The 18908-nt window shown below is 51.9% G+C and overlaps 10 protein-coding genes and 1 non-coding gene across 11 annotated transcripts; 3 read left to right on the forward strand and 8 right to left on the reverse strand.

The window, feature by feature from the left end:
- Positions 1-340: 340 nt before the first annotated feature.
- BO83DRAFT_443340 (quercetin 2,3-dioxygenase) lies at positions 341-1516 on the forward strand (the record flags this gene model as incomplete). The annotated part of the gene is made up of 2 exons (XM_025536439.1): positions 341-786; positions 850-1516. 2 exons carry the CDS (start codon positions 341-343, stop codon positions 1505-1507), a joined length of 1104 nt encoding a protein of 367 aa, XP_025393427.1. The 3' UTR covers positions 1508-1516.
- Positions 1517-2565: 1049 nt separating this feature from the next.
- On the forward strand, positions 2566-5234 carry cat1 (catalase catB). The gene is made up of 6 exons (XM_025530149.1): positions 2566-2916; positions 2966-3191; positions 3242-3657; positions 3708-3872; positions 3960-4134; positions 4203-5234. Exons 1-6 carry the CDS (start codon positions 2641-2643, stop codon positions 5126-5128), a joined length of 2184 nt encoding a protein of 727 aa, XP_025393428.1. The 5' UTR covers positions 2566-2640; the 3' UTR covers positions 5129-5234.
- A 127-nt stretch (positions 5235-5361) lies between these two features.
- On the reverse strand, positions 5362-9079 carry treA (alpha,alpha-trehalase treA). The gene is made up of 4 exons (XM_025528956.1): positions 8812-9079; positions 7018-8760; positions 6681-6971; positions 5362-6635 (listed from the first exon to the last, which is right to left on the reverse strand). Exons 1-4 carry the CDS (start codon positions 8821-8823, stop codon positions 5463-5465), a joined length of 3219 nt encoding a protein of 1072 aa, XP_025393429.1. The 5' UTR covers positions 8824-9079; the 3' UTR covers positions 5362-5462.
- A 20-nt stretch (positions 9080-9099) lies between these two features.
- On the reverse strand, positions 9100-9913 carry BO83DRAFT_9441 (uncharacterized protein). Its single transcript, XM_025537728.1, has 2 exons — positions 9585-9913; positions 9100-9520 (listed from the first exon to the last, which is right to left on the reverse strand). The coding sequence occupies exons 1-2, from the start codon at positions 9654-9656 to the stop codon at positions 9170-9172; spliced, it is 423 nt and encodes a 140-aa protein (XP_025393430.1). The 5' UTR covers positions 9657-9913; the 3' UTR covers positions 9100-9169.
- On the forward strand, positions 9410-10270 carry BO83DRAFT_413355 (uncharacterized protein). The gene is made up of 2 exons (XM_025534478.1): positions 9410-9525; positions 9590-10270. The coding sequence occupies exon 2, from the start codon at positions 9681-9683 to the stop codon at positions 10077-10079; it is 399 nt and encodes a 132-aa protein (XP_025393431.1). The 5' UTR covers positions 9410-9525; positions 9590-9680; the 3' UTR covers positions 10080-10270.
- Positions 10271-10337: 67 nt separating this feature from the next.
- Positions 10338-11585, reverse strand: BO83DRAFT_433439 (putative proline oxidase Put1; the record flags this gene model as incomplete). The annotated part of the gene is made up of 2 exons (XM_025535683.1): positions 10338-11151; positions 11218-11585. The coding sequence occupies 2 exons, from the start codon at positions 11583-11585 to the stop codon at positions 10338-10340; spliced, it is 1182 nt and encodes a 393-aa protein (XP_025393432.1).
- Positions 11586-12281: 696 nt separating this feature from the next.
- BO83DRAFT_394877 (pyrroline-5-carboxylate reductase) lies at positions 12282-13246 on the reverse strand (the record flags this gene model as incomplete). The annotated part of the gene is made up of 2 exons (XM_025533039.1): positions 12282-13099; positions 13186-13246. The coding sequence occupies 2 exons, from the start codon at positions 13244-13246 to the stop codon at positions 12282-12284; spliced, it is 879 nt and encodes a 292-aa protein (XP_025393433.1).
- A 631-nt stretch (positions 13247-13877) lies between these two features.
- On the reverse strand, positions 13878-13968 carry BO83DRAFT_t14. Its single transcript has one exon. It is a non-coding gene; the product is annotated as a tRNA-Pro (tRNA).
- A 538-nt stretch (positions 13969-14506) lies between these two features.
- On the reverse strand, positions 14507-16412 carry BO83DRAFT_374250 (putative C2H2 finger domain protein (Kin17)). Its single transcript, XM_025530150.1, has 4 exons — positions 16028-16412; positions 15904-15977; positions 15669-15849; positions 14507-15616 (listed from the first exon to the last, which is right to left on the reverse strand). Exons 1-4 carry the CDS (start codon positions 16079-16081, stop codon positions 14903-14905), a joined length of 1023 nt encoding a protein of 340 aa, XP_025393434.1. The 5' UTR covers positions 16082-16412; the 3' UTR covers positions 14507-14902.
- BO83DRAFT_9519 (uncharacterized protein) lies at positions 15963-16344 on the reverse strand. The gene is made up of 2 exons (XM_025537739.1): positions 16028-16344; positions 15963-15977 (listed from the first exon to the last, which is right to left on the reverse strand). The coding sequence occupies exon 1, from the start codon at positions 16296-16298 to the stop codon at positions 16107-16109; it is 192 nt and encodes a 63-aa protein (XP_025393435.1). The 5' UTR covers positions 16299-16344; the 3' UTR covers positions 15963-15977; positions 16028-16106.
- A 1315-nt stretch (positions 16413-17727) lies between the features above and the next one.
- Positions 17728-18286, reverse strand: BO83DRAFT_9538 (uncharacterized protein). Its single transcript, XM_025537743.1, has one exon. The coding sequence runs from the start codon at positions 18196-18198 to the stop codon at positions 17815-17817; it is 384 nt and encodes a 127-aa protein (XP_025393436.1). The 5' UTR covers positions 18199-18286; the 3' UTR covers positions 17728-17814.
- Between the last annotated feature and the right edge of the window lie 622 nt (positions 18287-18908).

An 18908-nucleotide genomic window follows, 5' to 3' on the forward strand; every position in this document is an offset into this window, starting at 1 on the left:
CTATTCCTACTCTCGGAATTTCCGACACTCACGGCATTTCGTCATTCCGGAGACTCATGCCCTGATACGTACAGGCACCGAGGTTCGTCTGCCCTATTGTCTTGCCTGGTCGTTGAGGTATCTGCAATTCCAACAAGTCGGGACCTGCGACGAGGTCTGCAGCTCATTTCGCGTACCAGATGGGCCCTGTTGCAGAATCTCGGGATTTCCGGGGTGAAGTATCGGGCTTCATTGTCCACGCGAAGGGTATAAGTGTGTAGAATCGTAGCTGCAGAGAATGTCTATCAATCGAAGAATTAGCAAGATCTGATCGGAATCTGGATCTGAAGACTCCATCGTCATGCGTTCTCTCGTTCTCTCTTCTCTTTTGGCCCTCTCCTCAGCCCTATCCGTCGAGGACCTCTACGTCTCCGAGGCCCCGTCGTCCCCTCGCCCCTATATCCTCCCTCACTATGAGAACTCACATGCCGTGACGATTGACTCCCAACTGTACCGGTTCACCGTCACCGGCCCCTCCTCCGATTATGCCTTCACGCTGATGAGCACCAATGCGCCCTCGAGCGGCTCCCTCGGTGTCCTCCCTCACATCCACCACACGCACTATGAGAACTTCTTCAACTTCAAGGGTCGCTTTCAGCTCTGGGCCCAAAAGGGCGATGGAGAACAGGAGGCCCGTCTCCTCACACAGGGAGACTATGGCTCTGTACCTCGGAACACAACACACACGTTCCAGATCCTCGACCCGGACACTGAGATGGTGGGAGTGATTGTTCCTGGTGGATTCGAGTAAACCAATACCCCATCTATGTACTCACATATCAGCATATTAATCGAATCTTGAAATAATAGGGACCTCTTCTACGCCCTCGGCACCAACTACACCTCCGGCACCGAAACCCCCTACGTACCTGGCTCCGGCAACTCTTCTTCCTCCTCCGCCACCGGTCCCGACAGCAGCACCATCTCCAGCCTGCAACAATACGACGTCTACGCCCAACTCGACTTCACTCCCCGCCGGGACTTCGTCAACGGCACTGCACCCTCCGACTCCGGCTGGCACGCCGAATCCGATACCCTCGGCGCCGCCGGCAAGCCATACTTCATCGCCAACAACTACGGCCCCAAGTACCTCAACTCGCAGTACGGGGCGTACCAGATCGTGCAGCCATTGGTGACGGCCACGCAGGCCCAGGATACAAACTATACCCTGAGCACGATCATCATGAGTCGGCAGCCGAGCAACGCGACGGCGCCGACGTGGACGGCGGGCCCGGCGGCGTTGGAGGTGCTGGAGGGTAGCGTGCAGGTGCAGATTGGGGAGTATGAGACTGCCAGAGTGGAGATGGGAGATGTGGTGTTTGTGCCTAAGGGAGTGACGTATAAGTATTGGAATGAGGGGGCACAGGCCAAGGTGTTGTATGTTTCTTCGGGAGCGGATGGAGTGGATAGTCAGTTGATAAAGGGGGGAAGGACGTGGGAGGATCCGGTTTGGCCGAAGTATTTTTAGATACTAGTATAGTATACTACTAGTATGATAGATGATAGGGGATGTGTAGACTAGGCATTGTACAGAAATAGAAATTTTGTGATGTTCTTTCTTTCTTTGTGAGTGAGTCTGGGCGGCGACGCGTCGGTGTGATGGAAATTCAGCACGTTGCAGGACCAAGAATCCCCGGCTGCGGGGGTAGGCTTGGCGGGATGGTCTGATCATATTTAGTTGTAGTACTAGTAGTGGTACTAGTAGTAGTGTGACTGGGGGAGGGGATGTGCTGTAAGGAACCGTCGGGTTAGTTATTAATAGTTGGTTAGGGTCCTGCAGATGGAACATGAACATGAACATGTCCGGCCAATGTACGTTGTAGAATTATCTTCCTCGTGCATAAAGCCTGTCCCTGGTTGTTAGTAAGTTTATGCCTGAGGTAGTACAGTAAGTATTTGGGTCACAGCTGAATTGTAGTTCTCACCCTGCAAGGGGAAGACCAATTACTAGTAGTGTGTTGTTGTTGTTATCATTGTTATTGTTACATGAGTGGGGAAGACTAATTGACAATCCCGACACTTCCTATTTTCAGGTTTTGTGCAACATCATTGCTATTTTGTCATTTTATTATTTTCATCGTGATAATACTGTATTTTATGGCACGATACGAGTGGAATTCAACGTCATCGCCTGCCAAGCCAGTCCCTTTCATCCAGACCTCCCGATTACCAAGCCCTCCCGCCAGTCAGCTTCGACCTCCTCCTCATCGCCAAGCCTGGGTCTCGGCCGGGGCATGGACCCCCCGGCCAATGAGCAACGCGCCATTGGCCGTGTGTCTGCATCTCAATACGCATCCCAGGATTCCTTACCGAAAGATATCATCCCAAGTAAGGTACACACCCGACTGGTATCTAACAGAACATGCTGGGAACAGACGGCTCCTACATTCGTACTAGTATTACTAGTATCTACTCAGATAGTAGCTACTCACTGCCAATGCCAATGCAATGCCAATGCCAATCCCATTTACTCTATATAACTCCCTCAGTCTCCCCCTCTCTTCTCTCCCCTTCCCCTCCCCTTCCTTCACCCTCTCACTTCTCCAATTGCCTCATCTTCCCTGGACCTAGTCCAATCTTCCCCTTCCCTTCCACGCGACCATGCGTCCCATCGGCCTCGTCGGCCTCATTGGCCTCGCTAATGCCGCCTGCCCTTACATGAGTCGTGACCTCTCTGCTCGCGACGCCTCAGATGCCTCAGAATCCACTGAGGAATTCCTCTCTCAGTACTACCTCAATGACAATAACACCTACCTCACTTCCGACGTGGGCGGCCCCATTGAGGACCAGAACAGTTTGAGCGCTGGTGAACGCGGTCCCACTTTGCTGGAGGACTTCATCTTCCGCCAGAAGATTCAGCGCTTCGATCATGAACGAGTAAGTTCTATTGTTCGTCTACAACGCAATTGCACCACTAAGAATGTAGGTTCCCGAACGCGCCGTACATGCCCGTGGCGCCGGTGCCCATGGTGTCTTCGTCTCCTACGGCGACTTCTCCAATCTCACGGCGGCCTCTTTTCTCTCCGAAAAGGGCAAGGAAACTCCCATGTTCGTGCGCTTCTCCACTGTCGCTGGTAGTCGTGGCAGTACCGATCTTGCTCGCGATGTGCACGGTTTTGCGACTCGCTTCTACACTGATGAGGGTAATTTCGGTAAGCCATCCCTTTTTTTCTCTACTCTCAGCCAAACACTGACCCGTCAGATCTCGTCGGAAACAACATCCCCGTGTTCTTCATTCAGGATGCCATTCAATTCCCCGATCTGATCCACGCCGTCAAGCCCAGAGGTGACAGCGAGATTCCCCAAGCTGCTACTGCCCACGACTCGGCCTGGGACTTCTTCAGCCAACAGCCCAGTGCTCTGCATACTCTTTTCTGGGCGATGGCTGGACATGGTATTCCGCGCTCCTTCCGGCATGTGGACGGCTTCGGCGTGCACACATACCGGCTCGTGACGGACAGCGGCACGTCCAAGCTAGTCAAGTTCCATTGGAAGTCGCTGCAGGGCAAGGCCAGCATGGTCTGGGAAGAAGCGCAACAGGTCTCGGGCAAGAACTCGGACTTTATGCGTCAGGATCTCTGGACATCGATTGAATATGGACGGTACCCGGAGTGGGAGGTATGTTGCTACACATCCCCTTGCAGCGAACTCAAAACTAACATCCACAGCTCGGCGTGCAAATCATGAACGAAGAAGACCAGCTGCGCTTCGGGTTCGATCTCTTTGATCCCACCAAGATCGTGCCGGAAGAGTACGTGCCTATCACGAAACTCGGAAAAATGACCCTCAACCGCAACCCGCTCAACTACTTTGCGGAGACCGAGCAAGTCATGGTATGTCGCTCCTTGCTTCCCTGTCTCTCCGCCCGCATAACCTTCATGGACCTTACCTACGCTACGAACCAATCTAACCGCAACCAGTTCCAACCCGGCCACATCGTCCGCGGAGTCGACTTCACCGAGGACCCTCTGCTGCAGGGCCGTCTCTTCTCCTACCTCGACACCCAGTTGAACCGCCATGGCGGCCCCAACTTCGAACAGCTGCCCATCAACCAGCCCCGCGTCCCAATCCACAACAACAACCGCGATGGCGCAGGTAAATCCCCTCCTCCCTCCCTTACCTCCCCGTTCACCTCCCACTAACCACCCACCCACTTATCTTAGGCCAAATGTACATCCCCTTGAACCCGAACGCCTACAGCCCCAACACCCTCAACTCCGCCTCCCCGAAACAAGCCAACCAAACAACCGGCAACGGCTTCTTCACCTCCCCGGGCCGCACCACCTCAGGCCACCTCCTACGCAGCACGTCCCCGACCTTCCAAGACGTCTGGTCCCAACCGCGGCTCTTCTACAACTCCCTCGTCCCCACGGAACAACAATTCCTAATCGACGCCATCCGCTTCGAAACCAGCAACATTAAATCGACCACGGTGCGCCAAAACGTCATCATCCAACTCAACCGCATCTCCAACGACCTCGCCCGACGCGTCGCCCGCGCCATCGACGTCCCCGCCCCCTCCCCAGACCCGACATACTACCACGACAACAAAACCACCGACGTAGGCACCTTCGGCACGCCACTCAAGAAACTCTCCAACCTGAAGGTTGGCTTCCTCGCCTCCGTGCAAACCCCCTCGTCGATCACCGCCGCACAGGACCTCGCGACAGAGCTGAAAGACGATGAAGTGGACGTAGTAGTCGTCGCGGAAAGATTGACCGACGGAGTCGATCAGACGTATTCGGCCTCGGACGCGATCCAGTTCGATGCGGTGATTGTCGCGCCTGGTGCGGAGGGTCTCTTTCCGGAGGGATCGGTCACTGCACCACAGCGCAATTCTACGGCTAGTGCGGTGAGCACCCTGTATCCGGCTGGAAGACCGTTGCAGGTGCTGGTGGATGCGTTTCGGTTCGGGAAGACGGTGGGGGCGGTTGGGAGTGGGGAGGGTGCGTTGCGGAATGCGGGGATTGATGATGAGAGAGAGGGTGTTGTGGTGGGGCAGACGGTTGGGGCCGAGTTTGTGGATAGTGTTAGGGAGGGGTTGAGGACGTTTAGGTTCCTGGATCGGTTTGCGCTGGATGAGGAGTAATCAGTCCTCTTTAATGAGTGAGGGTGAGTGGTGGGTGTCTCTGAGGTTAGGGGCATCAGTTTATGGTCTGCTGTGCTGTTTATGTGACAGCGGTATTATGGCGGGGTTGTCTTCTTGTATCTATTAGCGTGCTCGCATACATACATTATCTAGTTGTGGCTGGTACACTGGCCGGTCGGAAGACTGGAGTGGTGTAGCCGGTTGTGGCTAGCGAGGATCGATCGATCGTAATTCATATTATGTAGCATTAATTGATTATGTACTTCTCATCCAGATATGGAAGGATACTTATGTTACAGAAGCGACCGTCTCGTAGTTAAAGTGAGCAAGCTATTCAGCTAAGGTGGGCCAGAGTGGCCTTGCTCCGTGCACTCATCTGCCGCTTGGCCTGCGCCGTGGAGCTGGAAGTGCTGTTCTGTCCCAGAATGACCCACTCGGCTACCGTAGCACCAGCAGTCTCGTTGGCCTGGTTGCCTGCGATCAAGAGCGTGGCGTACCGGGCTTTCTGGACGGGCGCATCCAGTGTGATTGTGGTGGTGTTGGCGGTGGGGATAGAGACCACGTTCAGCTCCTCCGCAGAGATGGCGTTGTACGGCTTCGACTGCACGATGTTGGACATCGATGTAACCACCCGGTATCCTGTGGAGTTCGAGCCAGCGGCAGCGAACACAGTGGAGGGGTTCTCGATAGGCGAATCGTGGAAGATGACGGTCAGGTTCTGGGGCGGTGCCTGGTACCAGTCAAAGTAGAAGCCAGAAACTGCCTCCGCAGCCGCGTCTGTCGTGGTGGACAAAGTGACCGTCAAAGAAGACAAATTAGACGTCGAGGGCTGCCACTTGGTGGAGGTAGCACCGTCCACGGCAGAGATGGGGAACTGGCCTGGCTCGTAGGCATCCGGGGAGTAGACTGGATGACACTGGACCTGGTTGCCAGGAGTTGTGTTAACAGACCCGATCATGCGGTTGGGGACCGTCAGTTCTCCAGAGAGTGGAAGGTAGTAAATAGTCGCCTCGTCGGCCGACGCGGTGGACTGGCCTACTTGGACCTTGATGCTAACGTTGGAGAAGAGAAGGTCGGCGCTTGCCAGTGGTGCAAGAGATGAATCCCGCTGGATTGTGGTGTGCGTGTAGTTGGACCACGCGGAGATTGGCCAGCCATGCCAGTAGAAGGTCCGGTAAGTGATATGAGGGATCTGAGGCGGAAGATTCGGGTCGATGTAGAGGGTGTCATCAGGGTGGAGACGCAGACCGAGGTACCCATAGAGGGCTACCTGGTTAGCACCACCGTGGCCGGTAATGAATGGGAACGCGGGGTGAGTTCCGCCATTGATGCTAGCATCGTCGATCATCTGCTCGGACAGCTGGTACCACGGACCACGTGCATATGGGGCGTAAGAGTACTGGTGGTAGGTGTAGGCAGAGCAGCCGGACGGAGAGACATCGCTGGCGACGATCGCGAAGATGGCATATGTCATTGCTGGCCCATCTGCGGATTGCTTGTTTGCATACTGTTTTTGTTAGCTTGGAACCTCACATGGGTACTTGCAACCTACGTAGTCCAAGTCGGTCAGCGAGTTCGTCGCCGTGTAGTTGTCCGACTCATAAGTCAACGGGAACGTGTTGAGGACGATGTCGGCTTGCTTAACGACGGCAGTGCCGTTCATCGTTGTGTATTCCAGGGTGACACCGTTCTCGCGGAGAATGAGAACGTCCTCTGCAATTTCGTCCCATGTCTCGTTCGGCTCCAGACCAAACTGCTTGCGGAGCTTGTTGGCGTTCTGCAATGTTTCGGCGATCAACGGCATCGTGAATCCGCCCGCGTTAATGCTGTTTGCATACTCATCCTGCGGAGGTCAGAGCTAAGTCATGTAAAAGGGGCATGTTACCTACCGGATCAGTCATGTTCGTCAATGTGTAGGATGAGCCATTTCGCTCCACCAGTTCAGAGTAAAGAGTGGCTGCTGCATCATAGATGGGGAACAGGTAGTTCTTGAACCATGCCGTGTCGCCACTTGCAACCCACTGATTGATCATTGCCAGGCCAATGTCGCCATTCAGATGATACTGGTAGTCCCAGCACGGTCCGGTTGCGGTGCAGTTGCCAAATCTACCGCTAGTCCAGGGGTAGATCGCGGCGGAAGAGCTGAATGAGGTTTGGTTTTTCGAGCCAGTGAATGCAGTTTCGATGTTAGCCTGAGCTTGGTAGTGCAATGCGATACGGTAGTTGGTGTACCGCTGAGCCGACTCAGGGTGAGAGGCCACAAGACCAGGCTGCATCCATAGATCTGCATCCCAGAAGATCTGACCACCGTACGAATCCGAGGTAAGTCCACCGGGCGCACAACTGTCAACATTCACAGGGATTCCACCAGCAGCCGCGATCGCATTGGTTCCTGCGGTGTTCTGCAGCAGATAGTAGGTGTTCGTCACAGCAATGATGGCCGAGTCGACAATGTGGCTATCTTCAGGCAGCCTGCCGGTCGCTGGATCCGTGAAGCGATCAACTGAGTTGTCGTGCATAATCGTGGCCCATTCTCCAACATGCGACTGCAGCGACTTGACGTAGCCATCAGCCAAGCCAGCCAGGCATGCAGCCTTGGCTGTCTCCTGTGTGAGAAGAAAGTAGTCCGTGGTGGCGGCACCCACAAACTTGGTGATGCGGACAGTCTCATTCGCAGTAAACGTGACATCGACCGCCTGTGCAACCGACGAGCTGTTTGTGCTCACATAAGGCTTGTCGGTAACGATCCTACGCGAAGACAAGTTGACACCCTCGGAGCCATCCAAAGTCGCATAGACGTAAGCCGTGACATTATTGACTCCCCAGGGCCGCACAGCAGAGAAGATCGCACCCTCCTCTTGACCAGATGCGACAAAGTCTGTGCGGACAGCTGCATAGCCATCCAACACGTTGACTACCGTAGCATTGCCGTTCGTCAAAGGAGTGATTTCCATGTCCACCACGGCTCGGTTCACATACAGCTTGTGCGCGAAGAGTCGATAGGTGATTGCATAAGAGCCTTTGTTTCCTTGAGGGGTCCAGGTATACGACCAGGACAGCACGCCTGATTTGAAGTCATAGGTAGACTCAAAGTTCGAAATCGTGCGGTTATCCACGGTAGCGTCCAGGTACGTGTCATCACCCAGTTCAAGAACCAGGCCACTCCAATGCGGAACACCACTGATTACACTGTCATCTCCATACTGCGAAAGCCAGGGGAAATTGGAGCCGTTGGTGTGGGCTTGTCTATCCCAGAAACCGGAAATAGTAGCGAAACTCTGACGCCGGGAGTACAGGGGCCAGCCATTGATCACATCGCCATTGACGGGATCGTCAAGCTCGAAGAAGGGACCAATGTTGGCAACATTAATTCCCAGGTATCCGTTGGCAACAGACCCACGCGACTGGTAGTGGCCCTGGTCAGGCGTCGTGGTGGTGAGCAGCCAATGGTCCTCATCCCAGGTCACGCCCGAGAATTTAGTCGCATAGACATTGGTGGAGTTAAGAGCTGTTTGGGGCACGTCGCGACCGGCGTGTCTCTTCAAAGACGCCGAAATACGCGCATTTTTGCCTTGCAGACCGTCCACAGCCGCAGGAAGATGCAGCAAAAGCGGCAACAACGTTGCCAGGAACTACCACATTGAATTAGCCACAGTTTTATGGGTCAGGATTCTAAAACACACCTTGACTTGCATCTTGCAAAGGCCGGGAGCCCAGTGAAGCTATGCGGTTGCTTTATCCGCTCAGAAAGTGGAAGGGAAGGAGAAAAGGATAGGAGATATAAATAAGATTTGAGAGCGACGCGAGATTTGATCGGAGTTTTATCCTGCAGTAGTCGGTCCACCTCGTGTCCGAGACAGGGAATGCCAAGGGCGATCGGTGAAATGAACGAGAGACAGGCGAACACCAGGAGATTAAATGCACTGCCCCTTGAGAAAAGATTCTTGAGGAACTTCAGTTCTGGGTCAGCGGTGATGGAATTACCCCGCGGGAGACGATGGAACCGAACCGAAGAACCTTCGTCACTTGCTGGCACGGTCCTCAGGGCAAGACATTCCTACTCGACCAGGTCATTTTGTGGGGTACGGAAGGCCCTGGAATGGTGCGAGGCCGGAAGTCCGGGGATCCCGCGTTGGGCCCAGTGCCACGGACAAGCCCCTGCGGTGGGCCATGATTGGGTAGCGAGGTGGTCGGCCGGGGGAACAAAGGAAGGCAAAAGGGAGGTAACCAAGGAACGGACACGGGATGGCGGTGAGGCAATTGAATGACGGAAGATGATGTTGATGATGATGGTGGAAATGATGAGGAAGTGAAGTGAGATGAGGGGAAAGAAGGAGGAAGAGGCTCAAGCAGTGCAAACCACACAATTACGGTACCTTGATGCCTCACTGCCTCAGGCATGTCATGCCTCCCCTCTCCCTCTTCCTTACTGACAGTAGGAGATGATCCCCGCAACAACAGGAAATGACATTTCATCCCTTGATCCAAACATACTCATAATACCTCCAAAGTTACAGTACACATTCATTCCGGGTCATCAACCTCACCGGTCATGAAACCCCCATACCTCGCCGTGGCCATCTACCACCCTCGCTACGGCAACTTTCAACACTGGGCCCTCCATCTCCACTCAGATACTGAAGACCTCGTTTTCGAAGTCGATGGCGAGCATCCCAGCTTCCAAAAGATGGTATTCAATGGGCTTCCTTCCGATAACCCGGGTTTCATCGAGTCCATCTTTGTATGTCAGATTGGCAGCCCCGATATCCCGACCGTGAAGGACGTCGTCAACGCCACGCCCGTGGATAATGAGACCCTCGAATGGGACTGTCAGGATTACGTGCTAGAAATACTTGAGGGATGTGAGAAGGAAGCTGTGCTAGAGGATGAGGATGCCGATTACGAAGAGGCCATGGAGATCCTACGAAGTAGACGGGGGCCGATCCTTTAGCTTAGCGTCTAACGATCCCTAGTTGATAAGGACAGATGCATACCGCTAAGGTACAGGAACCCAAGTCCGAGTGCTGCGATAACAGGGATTAATTATGGTTCCTTCAAGGAGAGAATACTCATACTAAAGAGAATCCAGACTCCGGAACGTCCTCCGAGGTCGGTTTCCGAGCCGAAAGGTATACATACAACCGGGTATCTCTAGATTGATAATCATCGAATCATATTCACATTGAACTGAAAGCCGAAAGGTATGTCTTTACATCACAGCTCCCCCACCCAATCTCCTCCACGCCTCTTCCCTCAGCGCCCGCGCCGTATCTCTCGTCCGTTCCATCGCCGACTGATTTTCAACGGCCCTCCGCAGCAAGAAATGCAGACACTCCTCCGTCGACCCCCACGCCAAACACTTGAACACCCCCGGCGCAGCCCCATCCGTCGATCCCCTTACCATCCCTAGACTCACTTCATCTGCCATTCCCTGCAACTGACCAACCTCCACCGGAATCAAAGGCAACCCACTCAGCGCCCGCTGCCGATACAGCGCACACGCCTTCCGCACACTTACCCCGTTATGCGACGCCACAAACAGACGCACCTTAGGGAACGGCTGTCCAGGCTCTCCTCCCAGCGGATACTGTCTCGTAATCAGACTCTCCACAATATGATCATAGTTCCTGTCCGTATCGGCCTTAGAATCATGAATCCGGTCCCGATGATCATGCGCAATATACGCTCCCCTAACAAGCTTAACACCCATAGCCCAGCCCTCTTCCTGCGCAAGCCGTAGATGCTCATTAAGCCTAGCCGTAGAAGACTTCAAATACGCCTGATAGGTATTCAAAACCACCGGCGCATCCGCCCTCTCTACCCGGTTATACTTCCTCATCAAATCGACCGCCCACGCATCAATCGCCGACTGAAAGATCTGCTGCTCGGCATCAATCCACACCCGCGATCCCTGCGCCGCAACAGCATCACAAATCTCCATCATAGCGTCCTGAATCCGCTTCGGCGGAACACGATCACCACGCGAGAGTGCCTCCACGGCGGCAGGCCCCGCTCCAGTAAACCTAACATGAAAAACACCATTAGCCCAAACGCATCCCACCTACCCAAAAGAAAAGGGAAAAACATACTTAACAGCCAAATAATCCCCCCTCCCACACATCCTCAACGTCCGTAGCGTACCAACCCTCCACTCCTCGACCGCGCGATCCAACACCTCCATCTTCTCCTCAGCAGACTGAATAGAATGCACATCCTCAACCTTCGCAATCGACTCCCTCGCATACCCCAAAATCACACCCTTGAACCCAAGCCCTTTTATCTCCTGCACCGTACTCCGGACTTCTCCTTCGTTAACCCCCGCGCAGAAATGATCGTAGATGGTCCTGCGCAGCAGATAATTCACAACGGGGTTCTTGGCCGGACTGAAGAGGAGGGAATTGGAGTCGACCAAGTACTTTAGCACGGAGAGACAGGGTTTGAGGAGTGGGGAAGCCATCACGGAGGTGAAAAGGAGGGAGCGGAGGAAGGTTCGGGTTGGGAGGGCGGATAGGGGGGCTGGGATGGGGGGTTTGGGGATGGTGTGGTGTGTAGGTGAGGTGTTGTAGGCATGGTGGTAGTTTGGTGGGTGGTTGTGGAGGAGTTGGTAGTAGAGAAGAGGGGAAGTGGTAGGCCGTTTTGGCCAGAGTAATACTTTTGATCTCATTTCAGAGGATGGACTGGATAAGTGTGTTCCTTCATTCTACGTTCAGGGTTTATGGTATCCCCCTGTCTACTTATTTACCCCTTGTTAGATGTCCGTCAGATAGTAGTAGTGAGGGGTAGGGATGCCAGCGCAGAGTATGTGGTTGTAGATCGCGACAGGGCGGTTTTTTGACCGATTGGCTTGAGTCCACGCGAGGGGGGGGAATTGTGTCTGCATGGTTTTAGTGACGTTGTAAGTTGGTGGTGGTTGTGATGGATGATGGATTGCATTCGGTGGGTGTTTCCGGTGGTATTCGGTTAAGGTTACCGCTGCAGGGTGATGGAACTGGTATATGGAAGGAGGGCATTTAGTATGAACCAATGGGTGCTGTGCGTTCTTATCGAAGACAAACAGTGTATCAGTTGACGGGTTCTATCGGTGTTCTATCTATATATCATTGTCTATCTTTCGATCTAATCTTTTCGGAATCATACCCCGAAAATAGTACATCTATCGATCCCCCTTCAGATGTCTCGTGCCGTTAATCACCGCATCTGCAAATGTTGCTCTGGCCCCAGCTCTTTCCACCGTCATCACTCCCTGGATGGTACAACCCCTCGGGGAGGAAATATTCTCCCTCAAAACTGCAGGGTGCGACCCCTCTTTCAACAACGCCGCCATCCCGGACAACGTCTGAGCAGCCATCTCCAGGGCCTCCGCCCTCCTCAACCCTTCCACCACACACCCATCCAACAATCCCTCCAAAGGCACCGTCAGAACCCCTATCCCCGCGCCTACTAACATTGTTCCAACATCAAATAAGTCCGCACTAAGAAACTTAACCTTCCCAATCACCTCAAACACCCACGTCACTATCTCCACCAACTCCTCCTCTAGCGGCTTCCTCTCTGGAAGCTCAACAATAGTCATAGACTGTCGCAACCGCGCAGCGACATTCGGCATTGCCCGAACGATTTTGACGCTTTCGCGGTCACCATCGCTCAGACAGTCAAGTATGTCAGTGGGCGTCATCCCCGCCATGATACTAATCACTAGCTTTCCGGACAACGCTTCCCCGACACCCGGGGCGGAGAGAATACCTTTCGCTAGAAAGGGCTTGCAGGCTAGTAGAATGATGTCTGCTTCGCGCATCGCGCGGAGGTTGGAGTCGTGTGCGATGGTCACGCGGGACGCATCCTCTGCATATTGGGTGCGGAGACGTTCCGCGGATGCGGCGGTCTTGGTGCTTATGATGAAGTGGTTGATTTTTCCCGCTTGGTTACGCGTTGCGTCAAGTAGACCGCTTAGAATGGCGGAGCCCATGTTGCCTTTATCCTCCGTTAGTAGGTTGTAAATATTTGGGGATGTTGATGGTTGTTGAATTGTAGTGTTGGTGCTGGTGGTGGAAACATACCACATCCGATAAATGCGAGGGTTTTCTCTCTCCCCTCGGGGGAAAGCGATTGTACAGCCATCTTTAGTTTCAGTATGGGGTTTTTGTGGTTGTAAGTGTAACTCTCAATTCTTGTGTGATTGATGTATGTTCGATTATGGAATGTGAAAATTGAGATTGGTGGATGAGTCAATCAATCAGCGGAGCGTATCTCCGCCGGTGGAAGAAAAGGCACGGCGCGATATGCCGGGCTCGGGGGTTGAACCCGAATGATAGATAGCTATCATGGTTCACTGCGGGGATGGTGGGTCGGTGACTGACAACGCATTGGATTGAGTTCGAACCCTCACGTCTGGTGTCAGATTCATATGCTGATTAGGTCACGCTGTGTTACAACATTATATATGGGGTCTGTGGAGGATGCAGGCAGGAGTGCGAGGCCAACTGGAGTGAGTGGAAGGGTGTGAGAGCTGAAGATAGATTCATGCTGAGGGATCGGGATAATGAGCTGGAAAAAGACGGAATCTCGAAGTTCCTTCCCTAAGGGACAGAATACAGGAAGGAGCACACTGTTCTGCTGCCTCCCTCCTTGATGATCGTCATGACTGATTCTCTCGCGCGCTTCTTGTCTCCTGGCTTGGGAGAGTGAGACAACTAGTTGTGTGTAAGGCGGGAGCGGAACAAAAAAAGACAAAAAAAAGAGGAAGGTACAAGGCCCGAGCCGCGGATCGAACGCGGGACCTCTCGCAGATATGCTTGGGTTTGGATCCCTAAGCGAGAATCATACCACTAGACCACCCGGGCTTGTTATGATAAATGCCTCTAATTTTGGCTTTATCAACAGCCAGTAAAATAACTCCCAAGTAGATCGCGAACGACTTAACACTATGTTTGGCGGAGTACCATAGATCCTGGTTTAGTTTTCGGTTCGAGATGAGGTTACTATTTCATAAATCCTATTCCGGCTTCATTACTTCTTTTAGTTGTGTCTAGTGTGGTTCTCACTGGTGCAATACGTTTCCACGGATAGAGTGGTGTAACTAATATATATTTACCCACGGGTTGGGCGTTTTAGTGGGAAGCGGTAATCACTATCGTCACCATCTTCACTTAACATGTGTAAATAGTGCCAATAAAATCAAAAGACGGCGATAATATCTCGCACAAGACAGACATGAGCACTCAAATGAAGCTCATTACCCTGCCTGACAGTACACATAGCCATCCCCCTATATCGTGCTGGGTGAAGGACACCCGGAGTTACGGCAGGGGAATAAATAGCATTATTGGGAGATATGCACGTACCTTACTCATCGAGGCAATACTGAAAGAAACAGTGACAAAGAACATGTAAATTAGATATTCATTCGTTGGCAACCTTATTGCCAACGCTATCTAGTCATAAATCTATCGAAGGCGACCGAGGAATTTAAGATAACTACGCCAATAGCATAGTTATTGCACCAAACAGAAACAGTGCGTCCCAACCAACAGATATCCGACTGAACGGCGACCATAAGAAAGCGTTGCTTGAAATGCCGCCACCGATAACGAGGGCGCACGGCGTGAGGGTTATTCAAGTCGGACTTGCCATAGTAACAACCGCATGGTGTATTAGAAAAGCCCACTGGCCGACGGAAAAACAGATCAACGTCGCCTGGGCGGAGCGGCATCGATGCCGATGAGGGTGTGAGGTATGGGCATTACCCACATAGAAATATTATTTTCGAAAGACAGCTCAAGAGATTTTCGGGCGCTTCGCATCAGGGAACCCAGCAGAACCCCGCATACGCTTCCGCTCCATAGCCTCCATCTCCTGCTTCATGATGCGCTCCTGCTCCGTCATCTTCTTGGGTTGTTCCATAACTGGCCCTTTCTTTCCTGCAAGAGGGTTCTTCTTTACAGCCGCAGCAAAGACATTCTTTGGCTTGTTTCCACCACCACCGAAGGACAAAGATACTTTCGGCGCAGCCTGCGGCGCAGGCGGGGCGGAGGTGGGAGTGGCAGCGGCAGCAGGCGCAGGCGAAGCATCGGCAGTTTCTGGAGTGGCCGACGCACCGTTATCCTTCTCCTCAGACGATGCGGGCTTCGGTGACTCGCTCTTCGAGTCGCCGTTTGTCTTCGAACCGAATCCAATATTCAGCTTGACCTTCTCACCCTCCTTGCGTTGCAGCTTGCGAGCTTCAGGGTCGATATCTTCCTCCTCCTTCGCAGACTGCTGAGCGCGCTTAATCTGCTCCCGAATCTGTCGCTGCTCCTGCTCCTCATCACCTCGATCCTGACGTTCCTTCTTTAGCAAAGCCTCCTGTCGTCTCATGGCCTCCGGACTCCGATCGATATAAGACACGAACAGTCCCTTCTCCGTCTCCTCAACACGGCAAATTCCCTCGCGACCCAAGTATGCAGCAAACTGTGAAAGACTCTTCCACTTCGTAGCGTTCATATGGATGTGCTATTTTCATGTTAGCAACGGACTCACTCAGCATGGATTACGGACCACTAACCTCCTTATCGGCAATGACTTGCTGGTAAAACTGGTTGATGTGGACCTTCTTCTCGCCATGACCGGTCTTGAGTAAATTGAGAAAGTTGTCGAGGAATTGCTTGCTGTAGTCTTCGATGTATTTCTTAGGGTCTTCGCCGATAAGCAGTACCTGGCGCACATGGCTTTCACTCTGGACATGGCTTGGAGACGTCAGTATCATAGGCGTTAGATATTCCACTACTCCGAGAACTCACCAGCGAAACCCGTTCTCATCGCGACATTGGCGCGAACAAGCCTGACAGTACCATCGAAGTCTGCCTAAGCCTTTCTGTTGAACGTTAGTATGTTGTTTTAAGTGCGGACAGGAGGGCAACGTACAGCCTTGATCTTGTTGCTGATCGCCTTTGTGGAACCAGCTTCTGCGCGTGGCATGGTGGGCAGAGACAATCAAATCTAATTATCTCCCAAAGAACCGAAGAACAAGGATAGAAGAGAACGCTGAGACAAGGAACTTAGATGTCGAGCGGAGCGCTTTGCAATCAAGACGCGGAGCGGGTGGCGGAATCGCTGAGATGACTAAGGTATCACGTGAAAGACCAGTCTTCCCATTTGGGCTAGATAAGCCGATAAGACAAGTGCCGAGCTTCATAAGGGGTTGAACCCAGCTCCTCGAGCTCTTGAACCCTTTCAACCTTGAGGGTCAAACTGAGGGTCAAACGAGCTTTGTGAGAGGTCACGGCAGCTCTTTTTTAAGGTGACGTGGAACGTTCACCCTGCACGTGATGCCAAGTCCATTACTAAGCAGTTTTTGTTCCACGCGACTATATGAATTACTGTTTTTTTTGGAAACTCATCGTTCTTATATATTTCTACTTACAAGGATGGATTGTTCTGATGTGATTAAACTTACTTTCTTTGATGACTTCCCCATTAGCATTCTAAGTAGTTAGAAAGTGCTTGGCAAGTAATTGGAAAGTACTTATATACTTTATCATATTCCGGCAACTTCAGGCGCCCGGCCTCAACTTCACGCAGATACCACTGGTACCAGGACTATTTCATTAAAATTTCATTAGTCTTTTATTAAAATCTCACTTTAGAATTACTTTGGAATCATAAAAAGCAATATAAGCAGTAGATAAGCACTGAATAAGTGATAATACTCATATTCTCGAGTACTTGCGCATGGTTGATGATAGAGGGGAGAGGGAAGAAGGTGATTAGTAGTGGTAGCAGTGTGTAAGAGAGATGAAAGAGGTGACGTGGAATGAAAGTTTTAATTTGTGCTGTAAGAGTGTGGTTGCAGGTCAGCTATGTCGGTTTTTAGCGTCGCGTGGAATGAAAACCAATCACGTGCAGAGTGAATGTTCCACGTCACCCTAAAAAAGAGCTGCCGTGACCTCTAGTTACTAAGTTTCTCTTGTATTTTCAAAAACCATGCCACTTGATCTCTAACATAGAGGAATAAATTTTTTAAAAGACAACAGTAGATATTCTTACAAGTTGGAATAGAATCTTAGTGAATATATAAATACTTATTACTACCAGCGCTCCCTCGTTTAAAGATTGTACATTCAGTAAATGAACTTGTAACTGAACTGAATAGATGAGGTGACCCGAAAGATGATGTTCTGTAAGGAAAGTAAAATAACCACAGCTCACCAGGCCCACGCTGATTTCTCGCCAGACCAGGCTAACGTCTTTGGGACTATAATGAAACTATAGCTGACCTGACCAGGTCAGGTCAGACCTCACGTGACCACCCAAGTGGGTTAGCGCAGGTCTGGTGAGGAATTAGCGTGGGCCTGGTGAGCTGCGTCCTCGAAAGGGGTCAACCGAGCTAAATCCACTGTATATCTGACCTGCAATCGTGGTGCGATGTGGCTGATAAGCCACCATAGAGTCAACGGAGTTAAGATACTGTCTAGCCGACCTACAACTACACTTTGAGCTCGGATAAATCCGAACTTCGGGGGGCAACAATAACACATCAATTTGTTCCACGCATGTATTGCCGGAATAAGCAAAGAAAGTCTGTTCAAACATGTATGAGGTTCCTGATTGAAAATCAATGTCCTAAAATTTCAGTTCGTTGTCTATGCAATAAGCTGTCGAAAGCTTCATGCCCATAGTCCCAGCTCCCAGGTAGCGAAGGCTACGATCGCTCAAGCTCTAGTATAATCTCGTTCATCCGAGAGTGAAACCCGCTCAGACTTGCCAGTCTTTCGAGGCCCGGTACCTTCTCCGAATGGCACGTATTCATCGACCAAATAATACAATTCAACATAGGCCCTGGCTTCGGAGTCAGCCTCGCACGTGCAGAGAGCTTGGGAGGGCAACTCACTTCTGATGAACAGCAGTCCCTTCACTTCTATGACTGACAGAGTAGATAGTATTATAGTATACCGAGTACATGCCGGTCCTGTCATCTCATTCCTGTTGTGGTTCACTGGGCGCGAAGTGATGCAAGTAAGTGCGTATATACACTTGGTCATGGATCTTGTTATTGCTGCATCGCCAATTTGCTGTCTCCATCTCGTTATGCGCATAGAATGCGGCAGAGTCAAAGATATAGATGCTTCCTATCAGAGAATGTCCCCGTGTTTCCCACCCATAGATCGGCATGGATCAAGCATGGCTTGACATTTCGTCCTCCTGACGTGAGTACTCCCATCAATTGGAGAACAACATAGTCCAGGCCCTTTGAGAGTATGTTGAGATTCTCCTAAATCCCATTAACTGCGACATCTCGATTAAAGGCATGCCTAAGTAACCTGCAATAGAATGTAGTCCAGCTACTCTCCCATGAGACATCCTGCAGAGTATTTCCCTGGGAGATCGTGATGCGAAAGCCGAACATTTCCGTTGGGGATGCACTTTCGTGGCATAACCGGGCAAGCTTCGTGCATAGTTGATGTGGTTCTGGTGTCCTGTCGTCAGTACGTATGAATCTAGAAAGGAAGAAATATGTCTTTGGTTCTGACCGATCGGGCTCTCCCCAAGAATAGGGCTTTGATGCGGAGTCTGGCATCTTTCTGTAGAGCTCACACTGTGCATCGAATTCCCCGACTAGGGTGGTATTTTACCGCGCTTGGAACCCTAAGCACGATATGTAGTGCTGCGGCTGTCTGGTGCATACGAAGGTACGGCATGTGGTGGAGATTGCAGCGAAGTATGATCACATAGAACTGAATTGAATCCCATCGAATATTCCTAGATGAGTACATCAAAGTACATCTCAGTAAATACCTATTCACAT

Source organism: Aspergillus eucalypticola (assembly GCF_003184535.1).
Source record: "Aspergillus eucalypticola CBS 122712 chromosome Unknown BO83scaffold_1, whole genome shotgun sequence".
NCBI lineage: Eukaryota > Fungi > Ascomycota > Eurotiomycetes > Eurotiales > Aspergillaceae > Aspergillus > Aspergillus eucalypticola.